At 38.9% G+C, this 27713-nt stretch overlaps 2 protein-coding genes across 9 annotated transcripts in view; one reads left to right on the forward strand and one right to left on the reverse strand.

Annotated features, from left to right (window-relative positions):
- Positions 1-2538, reverse strand: part of LOC127801064 (acyl-CoA hydrolase 2) — a 69320-nt gene extending 66782 nt beyond the window's left edge. For all 4 annotated transcript variants that reach the window (XM_052335879.1, XM_052335878.1, XM_052335882.1 and 1 more), the window contains exons 1-6: positions 2393-2538; positions 2217-2309; positions 2048-2115; positions 1868-1949; positions 1304-1350; positions 1064-1189 (exon numbers count right to left, since the gene is read on the reverse strand). In XM_052335879.1, the coding sequence (XP_052191839.1) occupies positions 1064-1189; positions 1304-1350; positions 1868-1949; positions 2048-2115; positions 2217-2309; positions 2393-2414 (438 nt within the window). In that variant the 5' untranslated portion in view covers positions 2415-2538. The remainder of the gene's footprint in view (positions 1-1063; positions 1190-1303; positions 1351-1867; positions 1950-2047; positions 2116-2216; positions 2310-2392) is intronic.
- A 6954-nt stretch (positions 2539-9492) lies between these two features.
- The window catches only part of LOC127802586 (uncharacterized), a 31053-nt gene continuing 12832 nt past the window's right edge, over positions 9493-27713 (forward strand). The window contains exons 1-2 of one of the 5 annotated variants that reach the window (XM_052338477.1): positions 9493-9591; positions 10156-10987. In XM_052338477.1, coding sequence (XP_052194437.1) covers positions 10283-10987 — 705 coding nt within the window. In that variant the 5' untranslated portion in view covers positions 9493-9591; positions 10156-10282. The other 4 variants (XM_052338478.1, XM_052338476.1, XM_052338475.1 and 1 more) reach the window with 4 other exon arrangements.

A 27713-nucleotide genomic window follows, 5' to 3' on the forward strand; every position in this document is an offset into this window, starting at 1 on the left:
AGCCACAGTGGACGATTACTTAATTCAGCGGCAGCAAATGTTACAGACCTTACAGGAGGAACTAGCCACTGCACAAAATAGAATGAAACAATATGCGGACAGAAAGAGAAGTGAACGGGTATTCGTTGTGGGAGACAGGGTGTATCTGAAGCTGCGACAAGCCCAATTGAAGACTCTGGCTCCTAAGACAGTTTCTAAGCTAAGTCCCAAATTTTATGGGCCTTTTGAAGTAATTGGCAAGGTCGGGCAGGTGGCGTACAAACTACAACTGCTAGAAGGGTCTCACATACACCCTGTGTTTCATGTGTCACTCCTCAAACCCTCCCCTGGCGGCCATCCTATCAGTTCTACATTACCCACCGCTATACAACCAACACGCCAAGAAGCGGAACCAGTAGCTATAGTCGACAGAAGAATCATCTACTGACAGCAGGCCCCTATCACCGAGGTGTTGGTTCGCTGGTCCAATTTGCACCCAGAAAACAACACGTGGGAATATCTCCCTAACCTGCTGCAACAATTTCCCAAGGTTGCTAGTCTCCTATGAATTACTTGAGGACAAGTAATGTTTCTAGCCAGGGGGATTGTCACGAGATTAGTATGTAAATAGGGGGAGGATATAGGATATTATAATAATATGAATTAGGTTGGCAGTTACAGCACATGGGCCTAATTCAAATGTAACCAAATAGTGGCGCCAAGGTTTGGGTATTATATAACCAGCCTTCGCGTCCAGAGAAAGCAACTTTGGAAAGATAATTGATTCATTTTCCCTCTCAATTTCTCTCTCTTTCTCTCTCTCTTCTCCAATTCTCTCCCCTTATTCTTCTTCTCTCTTTCTTAATACACTGGTTCCCGCGCAATCCTTACTGAATTGCGAGGAAACTATCTCTTGTCAGAATCGTAATCTGACACGGTGATCCACAAATTTACAAACATGTAGATAATGCTTGGTATGCAATCATATGCATCCATATTCTGCTTCCATCGCGGAGGATGTCAGTTTGAGCTTTAAATCGAAAATTTGATTAAAAAAATAACAAGAAAAGTAGTGAGTCCATACTTCTAATGGCTCCAAATGCAGTATATGCTCCACAAGTGCACACATATCATGGGTTCTATCTGCATTCCAAATTGATTTTGACTGTAGAAGACCACGATACTTATCGGGAAGCATTAAGCAGGTCAGCTGCCATCAAACACATTTTAGCTTGCAACAGGAATCCTCATAAACATTTACCTGAAGTATTTAGTTTGGTCCAAAATCAGAACTGATATGTAAGACAAAGAGTAGTGCAGCTACCTTAGACATTGCAATGACATCAAACTGCTGAAGAGAAGCTCTAGTACCTGCAAAATATCTTAAGATTATTCTTCAGAAGTGACTATTGGCAGCAACTCAAGTATCTTAATTTTTTTTTTTTTTTTTGCTAATTCATGTCTCTTAATTTTCATTACTATAAGTAGATGCAGCAGGTTAACTCCAATAGAATTTTAGAATAATTACTCAGATATTGTCAACCGCTGTATTGTTATACACTATATTATATTGTATATACATGAGTGACTAAGCAAATGCAGGGTATACAATGTTACTCAAATGGGAGCAGAACACATGGGATATTGACCCATCAGCCTAATGCTAGCACTACTGCATGATTCTATACAGATACAAGTTTTGAAGATGTTATTTCCAGTAACTATAGTGCACAATTCTGATTTCTGGGTACGCCTGAAGAACGACCAGATCAAAAACCTCCCCAAAAAGCAACGAACTCTTTAAAATGCTTAGATATATCCGACATTATAATAGGAAATGATAATTGGAAGCACAAGTGCATCATGACTAATTATATCAACCCCTCACCATGACCGAAATAATCATAACGTTTCAACTGGAACTCAGGACGGTTTTCATCGTCAACACGTTCCGGTCCAGTGACTTCAGCCTGTAAACCAAAAAAGAGTACGAATGCATGGCTTCAATCACATATGTTATTTCCAATTACATACAAAATCCCACCAAAATTCCAAGCCCAAACTTAACCTCTCCATCCCAGACCAAGTAAATTCCGTCCACAGGTTCACCTTCGCGAGCGACATAGTCCCCACGATCTTCCCAATCAACGATAAAGCAAACAAATTAACTTACAAAAAGAAAATAAATGTTTCAGACACGACTTGAAGAAGAGATTTCCAGGAAAATAAATATAAACCGTAGTGCTTGACGATGACTAGTTGAGCGATTTCCCGGAGAGACGAGCCGGGAAGCCTTTGAAGCAGAGGAACGCAACCTAAAAACTCGATCACTGCAAAGAAATGAGAGAATTATAGACATAATTTGGAAATCTGAAGATTGAATTCAGGAAAAACTAGGGGCCTTCGTGATGACCAGATTCTGTGTCCATAGCCATAATTGAGCTCTCTCCGACCGAGATAGAAGTTAACGATTGCTGAGGACTCCCTCTATCGAGTACATATACGTATAGGTCCAACTGTACGGGCGCAGAAAGGGATGAATTTTATTATTATTTTTTTTAACGCACCATCACGAACGCTTATGCTACTCTACCCATGATTCTAGCCGGAGATGTAAATTAAACAACTCAACAATCGGTCTCTATCTCTAGCCTCTCTCCATTGACGTTAGAGCGGCCTATCATTTTTTAATTTTAAAAAATAACCCTTAATTATTGAACTTTTTTTCTTAATCAAGGCTCGAATATGGAACTTGGGGATCCAAAGAGCAACACCCCAGTGATTTTTCCTTTACTAGGTGATCTATGTTCTAAGACAAAAGAGATGAGTTTCTTGAAGTAGCATCATTTGAAACTAATGAAATCAATGAGGAAAAAAATTAAAAAAACACATGGAATCATCTGTGAGGAATGAAGCCTTATAAACAATGAGAAATTTTTTAAAATAATACTGTTTTTTAAATTAGTTAAAAAAATAATACTAATTCCAAACTATTTAAGAAAATACTATAAATTTAGGGGGATACTAGGCTAGAAAAATACACCACTAATAGCAAAAAGTTATAACTCACCACTCGACACTCATTATAGCGAGACTCGCTATGACAACTATATGAATAGCTTTTAACTACCAAAAACTCATCTAATGGTCCTTAAGAGTTTGGTAGAACTTGCAACCTACGGTAACGAGTAGGTAGTTTTGGTTAAACTCGTTATTATTAGTAACAAGTTATAAATTTATCCAACCCAACAACAATTCATACACAGAACAATTCGCACCCATGATCAAAATCAAGAACTACCTGTTCCCTGATTTACATCTTCTTCTTACTGGTGGGGCTTGGGGTGGAAGGGAGTTCAGAAGATGACATCATCCCAACTCAATCACGTAGAAAGAAATTATATTTACAATCAATAACCCTACCAACCGATATCATGTCACAAAAATATATTCTAAAAAAAATCACAAGCATGTCAAATCAAAATAAATGTGAAAACATTATATGCACAAAAATAATATCACCTATATAAAAATCCCTAAATCGAATAACATCATCTAACATTGAATAAAAATACAAAAAAAAAAAACAATCAACCCCAAGCACGTAAAAATGAAGCGTGTAGATTTTTTTTTTTTTTTTTTGTCTTTGTGGATGTTGCTACTCCACAACTAGATGATCCACAGCTATAACCTAGTCACACACTCAATATTGTTGCTCTACCACTTGTGGTCCACCCTTATACACTTGCAACGGTGGCCTTAGTGATCTTAATGAGAACATCAATGGTGGGCAAAACAACATGTGACAATAGTCTATTTACATTAACACCACATGTACCTCTGCCTCAATGTGATCATGGACTGATATATCACTATCTCCAACATCCATATGATGTCATGGCTCATCATTGTCGCACCTTGTATCATCTTGATACAACTGGCCAGCATCGTCGTCCGCAACATCCACACGATATGATGCCTCAACCTCATAAAGTCCATCTCTACCTTATGTAAAAAGTAGTAAATCCTCTAGATGATGCAACAAAGATGTGATATTGACAAGGATAGTACACAAATCAATGTTGCCCCAAGACAAGCCACCTAACCCTACCTATTAGATCATTAGAATGCGAAGTGCATGTGTTAGATAATATACATACATATATATATAAAGAGTTAGCACATACTGATACAATTTGACCAAATAAAATAAATATTCAAATGAAAAAATAACTCATAAGCCATACTTCATCTCATCTGCTGAGAATTGTTAGCTCATATATCATTGGTTGTTAAGATAGGATTGATATAATGCCATGGGTGTTATAGCAGTACCACATCATATAATCAGTATCTAAATGGTAGGACCCCGAATCCCTTAAATGACCATAGCACGGTGTTGCTTCCATATGTTAACATATCCTTGGTGATAAATATGCTAGTTATGTGTTCTTGCGTCCTTCATACTCAGTTTATGCAGCTTGGTCTTGGTGTGACATGTTGATGGTATGTGTTGCACCATATTAAACAGATGCATCACACTCAACAATAGATGTCATTTGGCGACATCAAATAATATCAATAGGACCTCTTATATCTAAATGTCCTATTTGTCTCAACACATGGGAAACAAGACTCCAATCATATCATTGCTATATGGCTCCAATGTGACCTACAATGATGGAAAAAAAAAAACATATAATTATGGTGATTAAATACAAGCATATGGATACCAACTCGTTTGGGTAACAACTTGTGAATTAATTTAGTGGTCAAGCCGATATCGGTAGTATTATGATGTGTGGGCAATCAGGTTATCCTGGCAATTATAAGGCCCCCTCAAATGTCGTCCATGTGGCTCCACAACATGGTTATAAGGGTTCATAGGTAATCCGAATGGTCAACCAATGTGAAGTCTCTCCTATACCCACAATTACAGTAAGAATCATGCTAAATGTACAACTATTTTGTACATCTTGGGCTACATAAGAGGGTATTATAACTAAAATACCCTGCACCTCACATGCGCCACACACACCTCTATGTGCCTCATAAGGGGTTTTTTTGTCATTGGTACACCTTTATGTAGCCTAAGGAGTACACAAAGGTGTACCAATAGCATTTTCCTTACAGTAATAATAATAGACCCCCGATCTCATTAAAGCTTCACTAACATGCACGATACAACATTCTATAGAGATAAGCTAGGGCGACTTTACCCAAACTAAGATATCTCTTGTAAGTCAAAAATAGGTAACAATTGTATGAACAATAGTTAAACGAGTAACCTTAACTTATTTAGAAATAATTGTCCCCCAAGCAAGTAAAACATGTAAGCCTATGCATATCTCTCAAATCACCACATCTGGTACATCACCTAGTAGGTCTCTAAAATGAGATTGCAACCACATTATCTTTAATTCAGCCCTAAACATATAATCTGTTGTGGGTCGTACCTATAATAACAAATCATATAGGAGTCACCAGTCCCATAACCTTGTCTTTGTCACTAATATCTCGTTAATCCACAAACTAAGAAGCATCGTCACATTCGGTAGAGTAACTATGACCTCCCTACCACCTAGATGAAATGTATGGGTTTCCACTCAACCAATGTTGTGATAAGTGAACAATCGATCTATAAGTCGAGCACAAGTCTGTGCACATGTATGAAACCAGCTTGCGTCAAATATGGGATAACGATGGTGCAATTCTTACTCCTTTATCCTCAGTGACTTTGCATCTACATGCAATAACCAAGTATATGTTACTCTTCATCCTCCATATATCAATAAACTTGTGTGAATGTTATAAATGGAGCATGTAGCTATTGGTGGGCCCTAGAACAAACGAATCCATTATACCTGTCAACCATTAAGTGTAATAATATTAGTTTGGAACCGTAATAGTTACATTATAACTCTATACATAATAAATGTGTTAGTACAATTAAATAAAAGGCAACACAACAAAAAGTTAGATGACAAATATGTCAGTACATTTAAATAAAATATATCAAAGGTAACTTAGTTTAGTTAATCTAACATGTCATCGCTTAAGTATAGTGCATGAAAATAAACACAACGCACAAAGTCATATATTTAATACCCTTCATTGATGGCAAGTAAGCCATTTGTTTTTTGAGAGCTCTAACATGCATTACAGTTATGTAACATCCTGGTATCATGACAAAATAATAATAATTAATTTTTGCATTTGAAATTATTTATTGGTGGTTTGTGGATTTGTCGAATTTAGGGAGGAAATAAAATTCAATGCATTTTGAATAAAGAAGTGATTGGAAGTTTTGAGATTTTTGGGATCTAAGTGTAATTTTAAAAACTAGAAGTTCGGCCGTGGTTGTAACCGTGGGTTACAGTGGCACTTCGAAGGTGGGGTCGGGGGCGTCACAAGTTATGACCTTCTTGCTCACATATACCACAATGCTGTATTGGCTATCATTCTCGTATATCTACCTCATTTGTAATCTCGTGGAATAAGGCCATCTCCATCAATAGCTCCGCGTAGTTGCCAACATGACCTCAGGAATGTTATTTTCTGGTCAATACGCTGGGTTTTATATCAGATAAAATTATGCCTCGTATGTCCTGACACATACATCCATCGTCTAGACAAGATCAACAAATTGTTTCCAATTAATGCAACCAGATTGACAAGCTACCATCGTATATGAGCATGAATATAATTGGATATGCCATTTTTGACAAATACATGTACATTGGTTTATCATGACATCATGATATCTACCACCCTTGTCTGTGTTGTTCTAGTGCTTTATTATCTTCACATTAAAAATGCCTCTCTAGATGTTGTATTATGCGACTCTGTGCATACTTGATGCCCTTTCATCTTTTTGGAGCTCAATAACAATATTAGGTACATACTTTAATCCCTTCACTTAACTGGCGGTCCCAATCTAGCACATCCATTTGAATTATTTTATCTCCTTATAATATGTCATATGCACAAGTGTAGTGATGGGTAAGCTCTTCACACCCTTTAATATGATATTAAATGATTCAAATATATTTGTTATCATGAGCCCCCATCAGCACCAACCATCATGTGCCATGGACTAGTTCTCAATCGGTGTCTCAAAGATCCATTAGTGGGTGTTCGAAATGTGTTTTTGCATCCATCTCATTCTAGTATTGAACTTTTATATTTGATTATCCATGGTCAACTTGTATAAATACATCTTCAATATTGTGTTCTTGAAATTGGCATTGAAGTTGCTTAATAAATGTCGGAGACAGTATTTGTGATACCTAACTGGCTCGCTTTATTCATTTCATTGGTCATCTATGACATTAAGAATGCTAGGATGTCTATTTGATATCAAGCATATACCCATCCATTCTTTCACCAGTCTTAGCCAGAGGCCATAAAGAAACTAACCCCAACTACTGCTATTCTTGCTTTATTGCCGACAACCTTTAGTCAATGGGCCATTACTTCCATGGCTAAAGTGATTGAACAAACTAAAGATAATAAAGAGAGGTTCTTGGACTATAGTTAGTCACAAACATGGTTGATGTTTAGTGAGTTGTCGAAATCAATGGCTTTATTATGAAAGGTTTAAAGGGCTTAGAGGCTTGACTTGGAGATAAGGGTTTAGGCATTTGGGTTTGTGATTGGTGAGTTTTTATCTCTAAAATCCATTGTGGTAGGGTTTACATGGTAAGAAAGACAAAAGAAAAATAATAAGAAGAAGAAAAGTCATTGACCAACGAAGCGTTTTGGCCAACGAATAAATAAAAGTATGAACAGAAAAAGATTCCAACTAGTGACTCTTCTCATTTTGATTATTTTTTTTTTTGAGTTTATCTTCAATTAAATTAAATTTTATATAATTTAATTAAAGATATTAAAACAATACTATATTGTTTTGACTCAAAATAGATTATGTTAACTATTAAATTGACACAAAGGGTGTGGGTGAAAATAAATGAAACCGTTGGGACTTATATGGGCTAATTTTAAACTTATATGGGCTAATTTTAAACTATATCGGGAGTACTTGAAAATAGGTCAAATTATTGAAGGTGTATAAAATTTACCCATAACAATATATTTTAAAAATATATATGAAATTTACTCCAAGCGTTATGTTTGAGAGATAATGGAATAATACATAATGAAACCAAAGGCATGAGCGAAAGAAATAACAAAGTTTGTTAATTTTTCATTATTTAAGAAGAATAAAATGTAAATTAACATAATATAACTTTACTTTATTTGGAAAGGGAATGAAGGGAGATGGAATAGTTAAAAAATAAAATAAAATTATTAATATATCCATTAATTTCCAAAATAAATAAACAAATACAAAATTTAAAAAGGTAAGATACTAAAAATAATGATCATATTTATAAGTATATATTTTTCCTCTCTTTTCATCCCAAATTGAGGTATAAGAAAAATAAGGGTATGGAAAGAGATGGAAAGATATCATATACAATTCCTTTCATTATGAAACCTCCATCCCAACACTTTTTTTTCTCATGCTCGCTCATTTCTCCCATCTCCGACGTTGTACCTTTCATTCAAATGTAGACTAATGATGTTGGAAGCAACTGGCTAGGGTTTTATAACCCCAATACGACCCTTGTCGTATGGATTAATTTATTAAATATGAGTTGAGATAAAGAGAATGCGAAAGAGAAAGGCATATAGAGAGTGGAGGGTTAATATTTGTATATAATTGTGATTGTTGTATATAGAGATAATGGTAATACCAAGAGTGTGGTCAAGAAAAAAAAGAAAAAGAAAAAAAGAAGGGACAGGGAAAGAGGAAAGAGAATAGTAATTTCAAGTTATATAAAATTAAAAAAATTGTCAAAAAGAGAGTAACTAACTCAAGTTATATAAAATTAAAAAAATTTGCCAAAAAGTCTTGGTTGGATTACGAAAATAAAAAAAACATTCTTGATGGTAAAATTCTTCAACTTTATTATTGTAAATTTTCTGATCGTATTGTAGGTCATGTTGTTTTAACCTAACTTACAATAAAGTCAAATACAACTATCGTAAAAAATTGGTGATTTGTGCAATGTAGTAGCGTTGATTTCAACAATTGTCAAGATAGTCATACCCACCAAAGTATCAATCAAAAAATAATTGTGAATTGGTGATGGTTACTTTTTGGTGGGTGAACTAACAATGGACATGACAATGGTGTGAAATGAGAGTATTTTAATTAATTTTTTAAAAAATATCTACAATTAAGTAATGTAAGAAGTTTAGTGTAAGATGGCGTATAAACTGGGAGACCGTTATTATTTTCAAAATTTTGAAGGTACCATCTACTTTTAGTTTAAACCTCAAAAATATCCAACATATTGAAAAATACATGAAAGCAAAAGGCCCATTTGTGGGCCTCCAAAAATTAACCCATTGAAGCTGAATCACGAGAACTTGGGCCCAGACCAAAGCCCACTAAGAGACAAAATCACAGAACGGCCCGTCCGCCCACCGTCATCCAGCCATTGCGTATGCCATGCCAAACTCGTGACCACCAAAAGCAGTTCCACTCCACCCGAAGATTCTTCTTAAAGAGAGACATCATATGGGCATGGCTTTGACCTGCAGGTATACTAACGCCAACTCCCATCCATCCATCATTCACTTTTTTCTTTTAAATTTGTTGGCGTCGTCCGTTATTGATTGTTATTCATGACTTTTCGATTCGTGTTACTTTATCTTGCTCAACTGGAACTATGTGTCGGCGCCCGTAGTTGATGATCACAACTATGTTCCATCCAGAAACCCTAGCGCTTTGAATTGAATCTAACCTGGGTACCCTTTTGAATTCTGCTATGATCTTTTCAGGCTGGCTGATGTTAATTGGACATTTTATCTTGTAGCCAGACGTCTTTGCTTTGTTCTTGAACCCGAGTTGTATTTAATTTCAGTGTGTTTTGATTCATACGGCTCAAGAACTTGTGCTTTTTTGGTCCATATACCTTTCAAAACTTTGTTTGTCCCAATTATTGTGTTTCTTTTAGTATCCTGGTAGCTTGAGATCTCTATATGGTCCATATATTTCTTTCTACACTAGTAATACTATTTTCTGATACACAATTTGGGCTGCATCGAAATTTTGTGAACGGATTAATTTTTTTTTACTAATTATATTGTGTCCCGGATTTTCAGCTCCCTTTTCAGATATATAGTTGGAATATCTTCAGAAGCTTAAGAAGACCCATCATTTCTTCATTGCTCTTTTGTAGAGATTCATGGTTCTGAAATCATTACTGACATGCTTGTTTGATAGGCATCAATGTCAGCCTGTTGTGGCCTTCCCCTTCTAGAATGTGTATACTGTCTGGCCTGTGCTCGTTGGGCGTGGAAGAAATTCCTCTATACTGCTGGTAGTGAAAGTGAAAACTGGGGTCATGCTGGAGCTGCTGAATTTGAGCCTGTACCCCGTATCTGTCGGTATATTCTATCAGTCTATGAAGATGATCTCCGAAACCCAATTTGGGCTCCTCCTGGTGGGTATGGTATGGATCCTGATTGGGTAATTTTAAGGAGAGACTATGAAGAAACTGAAGGGAGGGTTTCTCCCTATATGATATACCTTGATCATCAAAATGATGACATAGTTTTAGCCATTAGGGGTCTTAATTTGGGAAAGGAAAGTGATTTTTTGGTTTTACTTGATAACAAACTGGGGCAGACAAAATTCGACGGAGGTTATGTCCATAATGGGCTACTGAAGTCAGCTCAGCGGGTTTTGGATGCAGAGTGCGAGATCCTCAGGGAACTAATTGAGACAAATCCAAGTTATACTTTGACTTTTGCGGGCCATTCTCTAGGGGCAGGGGTTGTAACATTGTTAGCATTGTTGGCAGTCCAGAATCGGGGAAAACTGGGAAACATCGAGAGGAAAAGGATCAGATGCTTTGCTATTGCTCCAGCTAGGTGTATATCACTAAATCTGGCTGTGAGATATGCAGATGTTATCAATTCTGTTGTCCTTCAGGTAAATTCATTAGATTAAGTAGTGTTCCTGTGTGGTTTGCGAACATATAATGATTTTTATTTCAGAAATTAAGTGGATGCAGAATTTTGATTTGCCAATGCAGTCTTCTTAGTAAAACAATTCATACAATCTAGCTGTCCCAATAACATATAGCATATTTTTAAATTAAGGCGTCATGTTTCAATGTTAACATTTTCCTGACCATCACCACAAGGTAACATGTTCTTCTTTTTCCTTTTCTTTTTCTGTATAAGTTTTTATTTCTTCTGGAATAAGTAGAAGCTTTCTAGTAGACTGACATGAACAAAAAATAAGATGCTAAAACATCCAAAAATAAATCAACCAAGTTTACCATTTCCAGTGATTATCTTTGAGCTGTTTAGTTAAGTACAGGTACCCATGCTCTACTGTATTCCATAAAATGCTTTAGCTAAACTTCTTGTTTGCTGCTCAAGAGACCATTTCTGTAAAGAGGTCAAATTCATGGAGGCTGATACTTAAATGTCATCAAGTTGATGAATGAAACTGTTTAAGCAATAGAGATGGAAATAGAGGCACACGGATTCTTTCAACGAGAAAATGTTTATTGGATAATTGAGCGGTTGATTGCCTGTGTTCCTGAAATCACCTGTTCTGAAGCTGATTACCCTTATGGAAAACTATTAAGTGAATTTTTTGAGGATTCTTTGCCACTAATCTCATGCTTTTACCACCGTGCCTTGTTGCTAGTAGGACTTTTTGAACACTCTGATCATGTTTGTTACACTTGTTGGATCTATTTCCTTACAGGTTAAAGATTTGCACTACTGGTGATGTAATAAAATAGATATTAGGTTCAAGGATCATGGTGCTTCTGCATTACTTTGTGCATGTATGTGTTTGTTTGTGCACCTTGTTTAAGTTAGTTGTTTAAATATGTTTCATCCCCCAAGTGGAATGGCTGGTGTTGAAATTACTAATGAAGTTCTTAAATATATAAAAGAAAGGGAGGAAGAACTTTTCAAAAATTGAAGGACATTAGGGAATACAAATTTGAACATTTGAATCCATCTTTTCATTGTTAACATTTTTAGGGCTTGGTACATGGATTAGCTCGTGGTATTACCATTTGACAAGGTTTTATCTTGTTGGGAAAAACATGTCAGGTGGAATTACGGAAGGTTGGGATAATTTTATCCCACCACAGTGGGACAAGACTATCCTACTTGTCCTTATGGGATGATCTAATCCCATCTTGCTGGGATTAATTTTCTGGCCATAGTGGATAATTTCCCCCCCACATATAATAGCCATAGAAACTCTCTCTCTTCCAAATCCTCTCTTCTCTCTCTCATCTTTTCTCTAGCTGTTGGCAACACCCATTTGATCTAGGAGTCCCTACCATGGGAGATGAGGCTCCTAAATCTGGGAGCCTTGTTTGTGACAATAACTCTGGAGTGGCCAGTGAGTGGTGACTCTAGCGGTAGGTTCTCAGTTATAGTTGCATTTGGTCAATGTCATTTAGCAATTAAAGTTAGTTATACCTCATTCAAAATTTACTATACCAAACATGGGTTAGATATAATTTTAGTTTATACCTCCTTTAAATCTAGGATACCAAACATGGAACGAGATTATATAGTCTTGTTAACCTTCTAGTGTTGTACATGCCTAGCCTTGTGTCACGAGAAGGACCAGGGTTTATGAAAATTTTAAATTTTTACTGCTGTAATTTTTACTGTTATAAAGTTTGTTAGCTTAGGGGGTATCCACGTGCAAGTGGTTATAGAGTGGCAGAGGGTTGTTATAACCATAGAAGAGTGTAGAATCTGCCTTAACAGGGTTCCACCTTTTTGGCAACTTATATATATTTCCAACGATCATCACGGATTGATCATCGAGAATATTGAAGAAGAATTCTCTTTCTCCCTCGCAGCATTCTCTCGTATTCTTTCTATCTCTCCCTTCCTTCTTTCTTTATTTCTTTCTCATTCTACATTACGTTCTTTGTTCTTGAGAGTGCCTTCCTAATTCGATATGAATTAGGAAGAAAATTGTCAGGCTTGGGCTATGACAATTTTGGTATCAAAGCACGATTCTAGGCCGGAGCTCTATTGGATTGAACCAATGGCAGAGGGTACTCACATGAAGAATCTCGAGTCGCAACTGCAACAAGTTAGCTCGATTATGACAAATTCCAAAACAAAGCCGATCAATTGGAGATCAGATCCACCCGAAATCATGAAGTGATCATGGCGATGGATCGCAAGATGGAGAGCTCACTTGAGGGGCTAGAACGGAGATTGGACGGAGCTCTCTCGCATATGTGAGACGGAATGGGAGCACAAATACAATAATTCATGGTGATGTTCACTCGCCATACTTCGGTTAGGATCTCTTCTGATTTTCCTCTCAAGGAGAGAACTGAGCCTATTTTATAAGGAAATAGGATGAATGGGACCTCTGAAATTGAGGTGGACCCGGAGGAAGAAGTAGAAGGAGTGATGGACAGGGGAATGGATGGTCATGCCTACCCTCATCAACTGGGGTTTCCCATGCCTCGGATGGAGATCCCCATGTTTGAAGGAACCAATCCCAGACGATTGTTAAGAAAATGTGAGAGGATGTTCAATTGGTATAACATCCCTGAGGGCCAAAGAGTATCCTTAGCCACGACATATTTCAATGATGTAGTAGATGCCTAGTTTCAAGGGTGTACTAGAGTAAGAGGGAACCATACTTGGGAGGAATTTTCAGAGAAGTTGTGTGAATGTTTTGGTGAAAGGAGCATGATGAACGTCATAAAGGAAATTGGGGATGTGGGGGCCTATCAACGAAGGATTGGGGAATTGATATCTCTTGTGATCAGTCATAATCCAATCTCTTGAAGGCCTATTATGTGTCAAGTTTCATGAGTGGTCTTAACGATGAGCTTAGGACAATGGTTAAAATGATGAGGCCCTGAATAGTAGAACAGACATATGAGAATGCTAGGTTGCAGGAGATGATGGCGGAGGCTTTAATGAGAAAGTAGAGGCAACAACAGAAGGGGGTGATTCTGGGGGCATCCAACCAAGGAGGGAGAAGCTATACCCGAGAGTTGGTGAAGGGAAATAGTGGAGTGAAGAATGTGGCTGGACCAAGCTCGAGCCACAACACAACACCATATGGAGGGAAATTAATTGAGTAGAGGAGACTTGCTGGCCTGTGCTACTGGTGTAGGGATAAATATTATCTCGGGCATCAGTGCAAAAGGCAAATACTATTATTAGAAGGAGAGGATGTGGAATTATAGGAGGATGAAGAGGAGGGTGACTATGAAGAATTTGGGGAGGAGGACAATGGAGAGATCTCTATACATGCCTTGAAAGGAGTAGCCAATAATAAAATTATCAAGGTATAAGGTACGGTGATGGACTGCAGTCTCATGATATTAATAGACAGTGGGAGTACCCACAATTTCCTAGATGAAGGCACAGTTAGGAGGTTGAAGTGTTAACTCTCAGGAACCCAACCCTTGAGTGTGATAGTGGCTACTGGAAATTGGGTGATGAGTAAGTCATCATACAATGGCTTCTGTTGGGAAATGTAGGGGGAGGAATTTGAAGTTGATCTAAGACTCTTACGACTAGGAGGTTGTGATGTAGTACTTGGAGCGGATTGGATGAAGGGGGTGGGTCCCATAAGTTTTGATTTCAATCAGATGGAGGTCTCTTTTGAAAAAGAAGGAAGGAAGATGACCCTAACTAGAGGAAGAGAAGCTGAAACTTGTAAAATGATCACAGGAAAAAGGCTACAAAAAGTATTCAAGAGCAAATGGAACCAGTTGACACAATTATTCTCTATTGTGGCAATGGAGGAGGGCCATAACAACAAGTTAGAGCAAGGGGAGTTCTATCTAATTGTTAACACACCCCTGGGAATGCTTGACTAGGTACACAGTTCAAACCTTCTTGATAAATTACTGGTAGAGTTTAAGGATCTTTTTATTGAACCTGCAACCCTCCCTCCTATCCGATTGTTTGACCATGCTATTAACCTTACACCCAACATTGAACCTGTCAACATTGGATCCTACCATTACCCCCCAATCCAAAAGACAAAAATTGAGAAAATGGTTAGGGATATGCTACAATAATCTATCATTAGACCTAGCCAGAGCCCTTTTGCTTCCCTAGTCTTATTAGTCAAGAAAAAAGGATGGATTATGGCATTTTTGTGTGGACTATTGCCAACTTATGCCATGACCATCAAAGAAAAATTCCCTATACCCCTTGTGGAAGACCTTTTGGATGAATTACACCATGCCAAATTCTTTTCTAAGCTTGACCTACGCTCGCGCTAAGACCAAATTAGAATGAAGCTCGAGTATATACCCAAGACAACCTTTAGAACACACCATGGACACTTTGAATTTTTGGTGATGCCATTTGGGCTCACCAATGCACTAGGTGCCTTTCAGTCCCTTATGAACAAAATTTTTGAGCCTTATCTTCGAAGATTTATGCTCGTATTCTTTGATGATATACTTGTCTACAACCCCACCTTTGACCAACGCTTGGCTCAGCTAAGAACCACCTTCAAGGTCATTAGGTCTAACTAGCTATTTATCAAGAGGTTTAAGTGTGCTTTTGGTCAAGGTCAAGTGGAGTATTTGAGGCACAGACCCAAGGAAGGTGGAAGCCATGGTGGCTTGGCCAAAATCTACTATGATAAAGGCTTTTAGGGGATATCTGGGGCTAGCCGGATACTACTGTTGATTTGTGAAGGATTATGAGGTTATCAGTAAACCCTTGACCGAACTCTTAAAAAAGGGAAATTTCAGTTAGGGGCAAGAGGCAGAGGAAGTTTTTGAAAGATTAAAAAGGGCTATGAGTCTAGTACCTATCCTATGGTTGCCTGATTTCGGCAACCCTTTGTTTTGGAGACAGATGCATGTGGGACATGAATTGGAGCAGTATTGATGCAAGAAGGAAGGCCTTTGGCATTCCTAAGCCAGGCATTGAGCCCTAGGCACATGGGGCTCATCATATATAAGAAAGAGTTTCTAGCAGTGTTGATGGCGGTTGAAAAGTGGAGACATTATTTAGGAGGAGGCAGGTTTATAATAAAGATGGATCATGAGAGTTTGAAATTTCTGTTACAATAGAAATTGCATACTCAATTGTAGAAAAAAGGAATGGCCAAGCTGATAGGATTGGACTATGCTATGTAGTACAAAAGGGTAGAGAGAATGTAGCAGCAGATGCACTCTCAAGGTGCCACGAGGAAGGAAGTTTAGCAACCATTACTACTAAAAAAGTAAGGGATTTGTTGGAGAGATTGGCTGTTAGCTAGAATGAAGAAAATGGATACAGGTTGGTGGAAGACATGCTGAGGTATCAAGGCAGGTTGGTGATTGGCAACAAGGAAGATCTCAAAAAGAAAATATTGTAGGCCTTACATGAGTCTCCATTGGGGGGACATTCTAGGATTCAGAATAATTACCTTCGAGTGAGGCAATTGTTCTATTGGCCTAAGCTTAAAACAGAGGTAAAAGCGTTTGTGTTGGCTTGTGACACCTACAAGAGGTGCAAGTATGAGACCATGGCTTACCTGGGTCTCTTACAACCTCTACCCACTCCTGACCAAGCATGGGCTTGTGTATCTATGGATTTTATCGAAGGTTTGCCTAAGTCAGAAGGAAAAAACAACATACTCATGGTTGCTGACAGGTTGACAAAATTTACCCATTTTATAGGGCATACTCACCCTTATACAGCCCAGGATGTGGCTAGGGTTTTTCTAGACCAAGTGGTGAAATTACATGGGACTCCTAAGTCTATAATTTCAGATCGCGATAAGATCTTTACTAGTCTTTTGTGGCAATAGCTTATAAAGGCTTAGGGAACCAAGTTAAACATGTTTACAACCTATCATCCTCAATTTGATGGGCAAACAGAGAGGGTGAACCAAAATTTGGAAACTTACTTAAGGTGTGTTTGTTTTCTGCAGCCCAAAGGTTGGCATAGGTGGTTGTCCTTGGCTCAATGGTACCTCCCTCAAAATGTGAGTATCTACAGTAGAGGAAGAAGGTTTTACAACAGTTGAAGGAGTTAGCATAAGCTCATAATAGAATGAAATAGTTTGCTGACTGAAGAAGAAGTGATAGAGAATTTGCAGTAGGAGAGGAGGTGTATTTAAGGTTAAGGTATCCTCATTTGAAGTCTATCTCTCAAGGGCCGGTGTCCAAACTCAGCCACATGTATTATGGACCATTCCCTATAATTGCTAAGATTGGGAAGGTAGCTTACCGTTTGCAGCTTCCAGAGGAATCACACATTCACCTTGTGTTCCACGTTTCTCTCTTGAAGAAATGTGTGGGCACACAGCAGGTGAGTCCTGCACTACCCCTACTTCCTAAGGAGATCAACAGGGTGGTGGAGCCCGAAGCCATAATAGATAGGTGAGTGGTGTACAAACATGGGGCACCACTTATTCATGTCCTAATAAAATGGCAGAATAGCCCTGCAGATAGCAATACTTGGGAGTACCTGCTCTACTTGCTCAAGCAATTTCTCATGTCTGCCAGCCTCCTCAGCATTTCTTGGGGACAAGAAGGAGAATTGTCACGAGAAGGACTGGGGTTTATGGAAATTTTAAATTTTTACTGTTATAAAGTTTGTTAACTTAGGGGGTATACACACGCAAGTGGTTATAGAGTGGCAGAGGGTTGTTATAACCATAGAAGAGTGTAGATTCTGCTTTAGCAGGGTTCCACCCTCTTGGTTGTTATGACCCTAGGGTTTGGCTAGGGTTTAGGAAGGAAATTTGGAAGAAATGGAGGGAGATTAGACTGAAAGAGGGAAAGAGACAACAAAAATTGGAGAAGATTTACACAGAGAGAGAGGAGAGAACCGAGGGAAATTGAGGGAGGGAAAATGGAATTCCTTTATCATTCATAAGCTTCCATCCTCTAACTACTCCAACCTATTTATAGGCTTACAGTTGAAGGTGCTAACAGCTATAACAGAAATTCAAACAAAAGGAAAACATGTAATACGTATGACTATTTTATTCTTGGGGATTCTTTAGGGTCGTGACAATCCCCTCTCCTTGAAAGGTTTCTTATCCCCAAGAAATTTATTACATCTAAACCATTGTTTCTTCATCCAATGCCTATCTTCACCATCTGGTCTCTCCTTCGCCCTTTCTTGTTATTATCTCTTGTTCTCCTTTCCTTTTGCTTTCTCTTTTCTTTTTCCTCAACAGTAACAGTACTATGACTTGCTGCAACAGCAAGTCCAACCATCCCCCTCATCCTGATTGCCATTGAGAATGGTTCCAATTGATCCGTTATTACTGCAACCATATCGTTTCCTATTATAGAAAAGAATTCCAACTTCTCTGCAGGCTAAAATCTGATTCGACGTTACAACTCTCCAACTGAAATAGGAATAAACAAAACAACAAGAGTCTTGTTCTCCTCAACAAAAATTTCTTCCAAGCACAAGCATCCTCCGTCAATCTCTAGCCAACCTTGAACTGTACTCCACTGGGCTTTCACTTTGATTAAAGCACCGATTCCCTCACCATTGTAATATTCAAACTTCGAGGTTGGTGTAGTCATATCCTCTCCCATCTTCACAACCTCTTCTCCTTCCTCATTTTCAATAGAGACTTCCAAGATCTCCATGTCAACTATCCCTTTTCCAATATCCGAACTCCTGAACCGTGTGGCAGCAACCTCTTTTTCCATCATCTTCTAAACTACAGTTTCAATTGCTCCTTTTCTACTAGAGCTAACACCTGCAACTGATCTACACCCTTTGAAGTAACAAGAAGATTGTCACTCACAGCAGCTGTAGGATTATGTAAGTCCTTAGCCTCCTACTTCTTCCTTTGGTCCTAGTCCTTGTTGCATGGCTGTCTTTCATCAGTGGCATGGAACCTATCTGCAACGTCATCCTCATCTTCCGATGCTACTCCATTAGCTTCCTGCAAATATAAGCTGTGATTTTTGCTGATATCCATGTCTGATCTCTCTTCATTGCTGGAGTTTTCAGTTACAATTGGCCGATTTAGCTCCAAATTTTCCTCAGATTCCTGCTAGTCATAATTTTGCAGCCTTAGAGGCTCCTTCAATTTGTTGGCTGCTCTCCGTAGATGCGTTAGGCTGCAAGCCATGCTTCCTAAAGATGGCTTCCAAGGCGAGTTCTTGGAACCTTGCTTTCTTGGCCACCTCTTTCACGGTTGCATGCATCATCATTTTGACCATTAACCTTAGTTTGTCCTTCAAACCACTAACAAATCTTGATACAAACTAGTGCTTTGTCAGGGCTAGCTGAGCACTCCACATTAGGGGCCTTAGCTCCTCAAATCTAACCCAATAATTTGCCATCGATCCCTCTTGCCTTAAATTGTTGAACTATTCAGTCACCTTGGTCATGTTCATCTTCTTTCCAAATCGGTCACGTAAATTTCTAGCAAGATCAGTTCCCCTGGCCTTCCCTTCCCTAGGCATTGGGGCGTAATGGGGAGTGAGGGAAGATGAACCTCTTACTTAAATTTCCAGTTTCAAGGCCGGCAGTTCCTCTGCCTCTTGCAAGCCATAGGTCATAGGGAGGGTACCATGGTTGGGCAAAATTGGATTAGCTGCTACTCAAGGAGGAAAATACAGTGGAAATCGGAATTGATGTGGCGAATACAACATGTTGAACTTCTTGTTGATCTGCTACCCATGTTGCTCCCTCGTCTTCCGATGCCTCTCCCAACCTCTCTGCAGTCCTTCTTGAGAGGCAGCTACATCCTCCCGTATGTTTTCTCTGATGGTCGCAATATCCCCTCGACTGTGGGTCATTGCCCCTTTGTTTGTGTCATCCTAAACCTCAATGCCTCCATCCTCAATTCGATCTGTTTCATCCTAATTCCCTCAATCATCATTCAATTCTCAATTCTGAATGCGTCTTACTTCTTTAGATAATTCCCAATTTGGACCTAGCAATGTAAAACGAACGACCAGAGTTGCTCTTTGGCTTGATCGCTAATTCTAATCAGAATTGCTGTAGATCAGCAATCGCCCACCCCTGTAACAACTTCCAAAGACCACAAGCTACTTATGAAAATTATCGATTCCCTTCTCACCACTTTCGACCGTAGCTTCCTTCCCGCCTCAACTTCAATTCTACAACCGAAGATTGAATTTGTTCGGCCTTCAAGTTCGCCTACTCATAGCTTCTAACTTCACTAGAATTTCGTCACTGGAACCTCACAAAGCAGCCTCGATTAGCCCTATCCTGATTCGCTTAACTCCCAAAATAGCCACCTAGATGCAGCTGATTGATTGCACCTTCAACAATTCTGAGTCTTGCAGTGAAAAATTGCCAAAATCAAAGTGATTCCAGGATCGCCCCAGCCTCACCCAATCACCGGCCTTTGCTTGGAATTCCCCTGAATTCTTGAATCACCTAAGGCTTTGTTTCAATCGTGCCTTTCTTCACGCCTTGGTCACATGCAGTGACCTAGCTCCAATTGCTTTGGAACAACAACTGAAGATGCCTGGGTTAGCGTCACCTTCACACGTCTTCAATTTCGAGTCGAAGTTTGCCTTGCTCGGCTTCGCCTTTCAAATTCGATTCAATTCTGTTTGACATTTGCTTTGCTCAGCTTCTCCATTCAAATTCGAGTTCAATTTCGCCTTGTAACTAGCCCGATCACTACGAATCAAATTCCCCAACAGAGTTGCCACCCAATCACCGTCCACTGTCTCGCTTCTGAAGCAACTTCCTCTATGTAACTCCTCTTCCTACCTGATCTGATTTCGTCACTGAAAGCAATTGTAATTGCGGTAGGTTCCGATCTTCTTCTCTTCGATGCCTTAATCTCCGTCTAAATCGTTGCGCGATCAATTGCTAGAAGTCACTTACTCTCTGGCCACTTCGATCCACTTCCATGCAAGTGGTGGCTTCCGATTTGCCTCTGCTCACCTAGATCAATACTCATTAAAGTCTCATGAGAATCGATTCTCTTTGTTGATTTGTTGAATTAACTTCACGGAATTGCCACTTCGATGTGCTTCAATATTAGCGAGAATTTCTTTCCTTTGCTTAGTTGGATCAGCTAGTAGAAAGTGTCGGAATCACATTTGAAAATCACCTGGTCTGCTTCTGCTTCAAAAGTTGAACTAGAATGGCCAGAATTCACCGTTGAGAATCGTTGGCATTACTTAACAGAGAGAACCGTTGATGAACGATAGCTTTGATACCAAATGTTATGACCCTAGGGTTTGGCTAGGGTTTAGGAAGGGAATTTGGAACAAATGGAGGGAGATTAGATTGAAAGAGGGAAAGAGACAACAAGAATTGGAGAAGATTTATAGAGAGAGAGAGAGAGAAAGGAGGAAAATTGAGAGAGGGAAAGTGGAATTCCTTTATCATTCATAAGCTTCCATCCTCTAACTATTCCAACCTATTTATAGGCTTACAACTGAAGGTGCTAATAGCTATAACAAAAATTCAAACAAAAGGAAAACATGTAATACGTCAATGTTCTAAAATGCGACCAAGGCGGTCGCCCAGGCGCTAGGTGGCCCTTGGTCGCCGCGATTAAGCCCTAATCAGGCCTGATCGACGCCTAGGCGGCCCCTTGTTGCCTGGGTTGAGCACGACATGGGCCGCCTACCTACCTGGGTTGAGCACGGCATGGGTTGCCTACCTACCTGGGTCGCACGTGGCTTGGCCGCTGCGATTTGTAAGAGCTGATGGTGGAGGAAGGTGCCTACCTACTTGGGTCGCGCACGGCTTGGCCGCTGCGATTTGTATGAGCCGTGTAGAGATGGTGGACGAAGGTGGACAAAGTGTCCTCGCCTCTGAAGCTCAAGAACGCGCCGTAACTGTCGCTGCTCCGAGAAGCGGAAAAGGAGGCAGGCTCTTTACCTCTTGCAGGAGTAGTCATTGAACAGAGGGAGCAGAGAAGAATGGAACTTGTCTGGGAGACGAGAGATTTGGGGGGGGGGGGGGTGAGAGAGAGAAACCAAACACCAAAGTAAACCAAAGCAATGGTCAAAAAGCACATGTTGAATGAGCAACAGTTAAGAAATTTGGGAGAAATTTGTGGGAAAAAAAGTCAAGAAAAGTACATTTCATGGGTTAAATTATTGTTAATATATAATTTAATTTGTGTGTGATTTATTATTAGATGAAAGCACAAAATAATAAAAGGAAGCAACAAATATTACAAAATAATGTAGGTTTATGTGCTGAAAACAACAGTTTTCTTAGGCTTCGCCTAGGCTCCCTAGGCGCTAGGCCCCGGTCTGGCGCCCGACTAGCGCCTAGTGCCTTTTAGAACACTGTAATACGTATGACTATTTTATCCTGGGGATTCCTTGGGTTTGTGACTTTGGCAACTTGTATAAATTTCCAACAATCATCATAGATTGATCATCGAGAATATTGAAGAAGAATTCTCTCTCCCTCCTAGCATTCTCTCGTATTCTTTCAATCTCTCCTTCTCTTTGTTCCTTCTTTCTTTCTCATTCTACATTTTGTTCTCTGTTCTTGAGAGTGCCTCCCTAATTCATATCGAATTAGGAAGAAGAACATTGTCAGGCTTGGGCTGTGACACCTTGTACATAGTTATTTGCTTTCTGGAGTTGAATAAAATATTCAACACTTTTTGTCTCTTCCTTAGAACATGGTATCAGAGACTCCAATGCTGCAAAAACCCTAACCCTAATCCTTAGTTAGCTGCCTCTACCATTATCCACCCCCAATTGCCCATCTCTCTTCAATTGGTCACGTGTTTCTCTCTGTCGCTTTCTTTCTCTTTGCCATCATAAGTCGCGACCATCCATAATAGGTGACCAGTTTTCACTTCTCTCTATTGTACTTCTCTCTCTGCTACTGTCGCCATTGATTGCGACAACCATCCGACAACTAGATTTGTGAGCGACAACCATTTGACAACCAGATTTGTGACAATGTCACCCATTTGTGACTAGAATCGGATCTGTGATGATGACATATCCAGTGACCTGACGACAAGATCTATGACTTTTAGATTTGCAACTTGTGACCTTCATTTCGTCCCTTCTTCTCTATCTACAACCTTCAGATTTGCCTCAATTATGTAGATATTAGGACTTACAAAACCAGGACCAAACAGAAGAGATCTTCCACATGAATCCTCACGCACTCACGAAATTAGAAACCAATTAAGTAATTAGATATAACAGAATGAAAATACAATGACAGAAAGATAAAATCAAACAACCAAGAGACGAGATTTATCCTGGTTCGGAATGCCTTAGGCAAACCTACATCCAGCAGTCCAACACCCACACAGAGCAATCTTTATTCAGATGAAATAAGATCAATACATCAGCTTCTAGCCCTTATCTATATCCCCGAGTACAAACTTCTCATTCTCTCAAGAATGCACAATACTAAATCTTAATTACTCAGCCTTTCTTTTCTCAAGAATGAAATTAGTACTCGATCACAGATGAATAGAAACTCTCTCCCTTTTTGGATTGCCTCTTGACTACCTGCCATGCCCTCTTATTTATAAAAAGGGCGGACACCCCAATGTAACTAACTATCATTGGAATATTACAATTAGACCTCAAAAGACTAAGTAAATTACACTTAATATTTTAGACCTAATTGAACTAACTCCAGTCGATGCATCTCCAATATTTTATTGATCTCTTATCGCACAAACTTGAGGCAAACACAAGAAGTTAGGTGTGGTCCCTGATCAAATTTCCTTTAGATCTGGTTTGGGTTGGTTATTGTTGCTGTTTCAACTTTGATTCACAATTCAATTTGTGAGATATGGCATAGTCCAATCTTGGAGTGGTGAGTTTGTCGTCACTTGTGAATTTTCCTGTGATTTTCCTATCATCGCTAGTATTCCTGCCATTACAACTGAAAAATTGGATAGCAAGAATTATTTATCATGGTTAGCCTTTGTTCGCATGTGGTTTTGTGGACATGGTATGAGTGACCATATGACTATGAAGCTCCTTGACATTGTTGAGTCTGATAGGATTGTATGGGATTGCTTGGATGCACGGTTATATTGTTGTGGTAGTTGATAGATGTTGATTTAATCTCTTTATTTTTTGTCTATGAGAACTGTTTTGACATTTGGCCCCATGCTCAATAGCTATATACTAATGATATTGTATATTGTATGCTTATACATTATCATTAGTAATTTATTCCATCTTCAGAAGGGAGATTTAGATGTGGCTACTAGGGTTGTATTCAATCTGCTGTGGCAAATTTTAATGCGATGCTCCCTGTTATTGTTGATCTTATGAAGCAAAAGAAACAAAGAGACAAACTGTTTATAGTGCTTACCCTAGCAAGTCTTGGGGCTGATATGGAGGATGTTCATACCCAAATTTTGAGCAATCTAGCTATACCTACTATGGAAGAGGTGTTTGCTCAAATTCTACATAATATAAACTTTTTTTGATGTTTCGATTGCAGAGTGATCCATACTTGCCTTTTAGACTTACGGATCTTCTTTTACGATTTAATCTGGAGGTGGTTGTGGTGGGGGTGTTGGGTATGGCTAGGGTGGTAAGCAACCTATTTTAACTACTATCGTTGCCCTAATCATTATAAGGATACTTGTTATGTACTCCATGGTCGGCCTCCTAAGGCCAATGTTGCAGTTCCTAAGGGTGCAGAAGTGCAATCCGTGGTACTTGGTACTTCTTCTCATATTGAGTGATTGACTCCTACATAAACGGTCTTTGTAAGGAGTTAGCAGAGTGTCGTCAGTTGCATGTAGCTTGGTAGGCATCTTCTCTTGTAGCTTCTGTTGCTTAAGCATCTTTTCCTTTTGTTTTGTCATCTACTAGTAATCCTCATATATGCCTTACTTATACTCCACTTAGTCATTGGATTCTTGATTCTACTGCTTCATAGCATATTTCTGGTAATAAATCTTTATTTACTCATTTTTGATTCATCTGCCTCCCTATTGGCTATCACTATGGCTAATGGTTTTAAAAGCATTCCCACCAGTATAGGTAGGGTTGATCTAGTTCCATCTATTTCTCTTAATTATGTTTTACATGTTTCTAGTTGTCCACAGTCTCATTTCTATTTGCTATATCACTTGATCTTTGAATGATTGTGTCATCTTTGATTTTCGATTTCGTTCTTATGCAATACTAAGGTATAGGATGGATGATTGGCATCGGACATGAGTTTGAGGGACTTTACCATCTTGCTTTGCCATCATCTATGGCATCTGCTTGTTTTACTACAGGGGCCTCTCCTCTCCAAATTCATTCCCATCTTGGTTATCCTCACTTATCCACTTTGCGCAAGATGATTTGTTCATTATCCTCATTAACCGCTCTAGAATGTGAGTTTTGTCAGCTAGGCAAACATGTTCATGCTTCTTATTCGAGTCTCTCAATAAACAAGATGATGCTCTTTTAATCTTGTATAGTTTGACATTTGGGGTCCTAGCAAAATCAAGTCTAGATGGGGTTTCTTCTATTTTGTTACATTCATTGATGATAATTCTTGTTGTACTTGGCTTTATTTAATGGGATCATACTGAGTTGCAATCTTTGTTCACTTCTTTCTATAGTGAAATTTCTACTCAATTTGGTCTTCCAATTCGGATTGTTTGAAGTGATAATGCTAAGGAATATTGTTCTGTTGCATTTCAGGCTTTTCTCTTATATTGGGATATTGTTCATTGGTTCTCTTGTCTTTATACCCTGCCACAAAATAGGGTGGTAGAATGTAAAAATTGTAATCTCATTGAGACTGCTCAAATGCTTTTTCTTCACATGCATGTTCTTGTTTCTTTATGGGATGTGGCTATTCTCACCTCTATTTGGTCAACCGTATGCCATTCTCTATTTTGAATGGAGTCATTACACATACTTTACTTTTTCCTTGTGATCCATCTATCCTTTCCCCCCTTATGTCTTTGGATTAACTTGTTTAATCCATCTTCTTTCCCCTAGTCATGACAAATTGTCTCCTCACTCATTCAAATGTGTGTTTTTGGGTTACTCTTATCTTCAAAAGGGTTGTAAACTCACTTGATATTGGTAGATACTTTTTCAAGTCTACCCCCTTTTTCTCTTCTTCATCTAATGTCTCTTCCTCCTCTCTTCATGAGGTTCTTGCTGCCCCATCTTTTCCTTCTTTGGTCCCAATTCCTATTCTTGTTCCTATTGTTCTTGCTTCACTTCAAACTTATTAGCGTTGTTCTATGCCATCGTCAACGCCTCTTGTAGTACCTCCACCAACAATGTTCCTCCAGATGGTGCCATTCTTTAGTCTCCCTCCAATTTTGTCCATGCTCTTGTTTGTTGCGGTACACGTTTCACTCAGAATCTTTACCCCATTTATACTTTTGTGAGTTATCATTGTTTACCACCTGTTTATTCTGCTTTTGTTTATGCTCTTTCTTATGTGCTATTAGTAAGATTGATGTAGAGGCTCTTTACCCTGGGTCGCGCAATGCTATGTAGGAGGAGATGTTTGCCTTGTTGGCTAACATGACATGGGATCTTGTTCCTCTCCCTCAGGGAAAGTCTACTGTTGGTTGTCGCTGGGTGTTTACTGTTAAGGTTGGTCCGGTTGGCATTGTTGATCTTCTAAAAGCCCAGTTGGTTGCAAAGGGTTATAGTACTCATATTTTTGGCCATGATTATGCTGATACATTCTCTCTGATGGCTAAGACTGCCCCTGTTCATGTCTTTCTTGCTATGACAACTATTCAAGAGTGGCCTCTTTATTAACTAGATGTCAAGAATATTTTTCTTCATGGTGACCTTCACAAGGAGGTTTATATAGAGCAACCACTTGAGTTTGTTGCTCAGGTGGAGTTTAGATGAATGTCATATGAGAAAAACCTTTTATGGGCTAAAGCAATCTCTTTGGTGCTAATTTGGTCGCTTTAGTTCCGTCAACCAGTCCTTTGGCATGACTAGAAGTAAAGTTGATCATTTTGTATTTTATCGTCATTCTACTGATAGAGTAATATTTTGGTGGTATATGTAGATGATATCATTATTTCAAGTGATGATGAGGTTGGTATTGGGCAATTAAAGACTCATTTGCACTCTCATTTTGAGACCAAGGATTTGGGCAGGTTAAAGTATTTCCTTGGCATTGAGGTAGCTAAATCTGTTCATAGTGTGTGCAACTCTTAACAAAAGTATGTGTTGGGATATTTTGAAGGAGATTAGTATGCTTGATTTTTAACCTATAGATACTCCTATGGATCCTAATGTTAAGCTTGTACCAAGGGAAGCCATTAGAGGATCCTTGGTGAGTTGGCAATATAGGAGACTGGTTGGGAAGCTTAATTACTTCACTATTACACGACTCGACATCACTTTTGTTATTAGTGTGGTGAGTTAGTTCTTGAACACACCCTTGTGATAGCCACTAGCATGCTTTAGTGCGTATCTTGAGGTACATTAAGAGTGCTTCTAGTAAAGGTTTTTTGTTTGAGAACAAAGGACACAAATAGTTTGTTGGATATACTGATGTAAATTAGGCTAGTTATTCTATAGATAGATGCTCTACCTCGAGCTATTGTATCTTTGTTAGAGGTAATTTAGTGTCTTGAAAGAATAAGAAGCAAAATGTTGTGGCTAGATCTAGCATAGAAGCAGAGTATTGGGCTATGACTTCAGCCTCATGTGAGTTGGTTTGGCTCACTTCTTAAGGAGTTGAGATTTGAATATTCAGGGCCTAGGCAGCTTATTTGTGAT

This window comes from Diospyros lotus, chromosome 5 (genome assembly GCF_014633365.1).
Source record: "Diospyros lotus cultivar Yz01 chromosome 5, ASM1463336v1, whole genome shotgun sequence".
NCBI lineage: Eukaryota > Viridiplantae > Streptophyta > Magnoliopsida > Ericales > Ebenaceae > Diospyros > Diospyros lotus.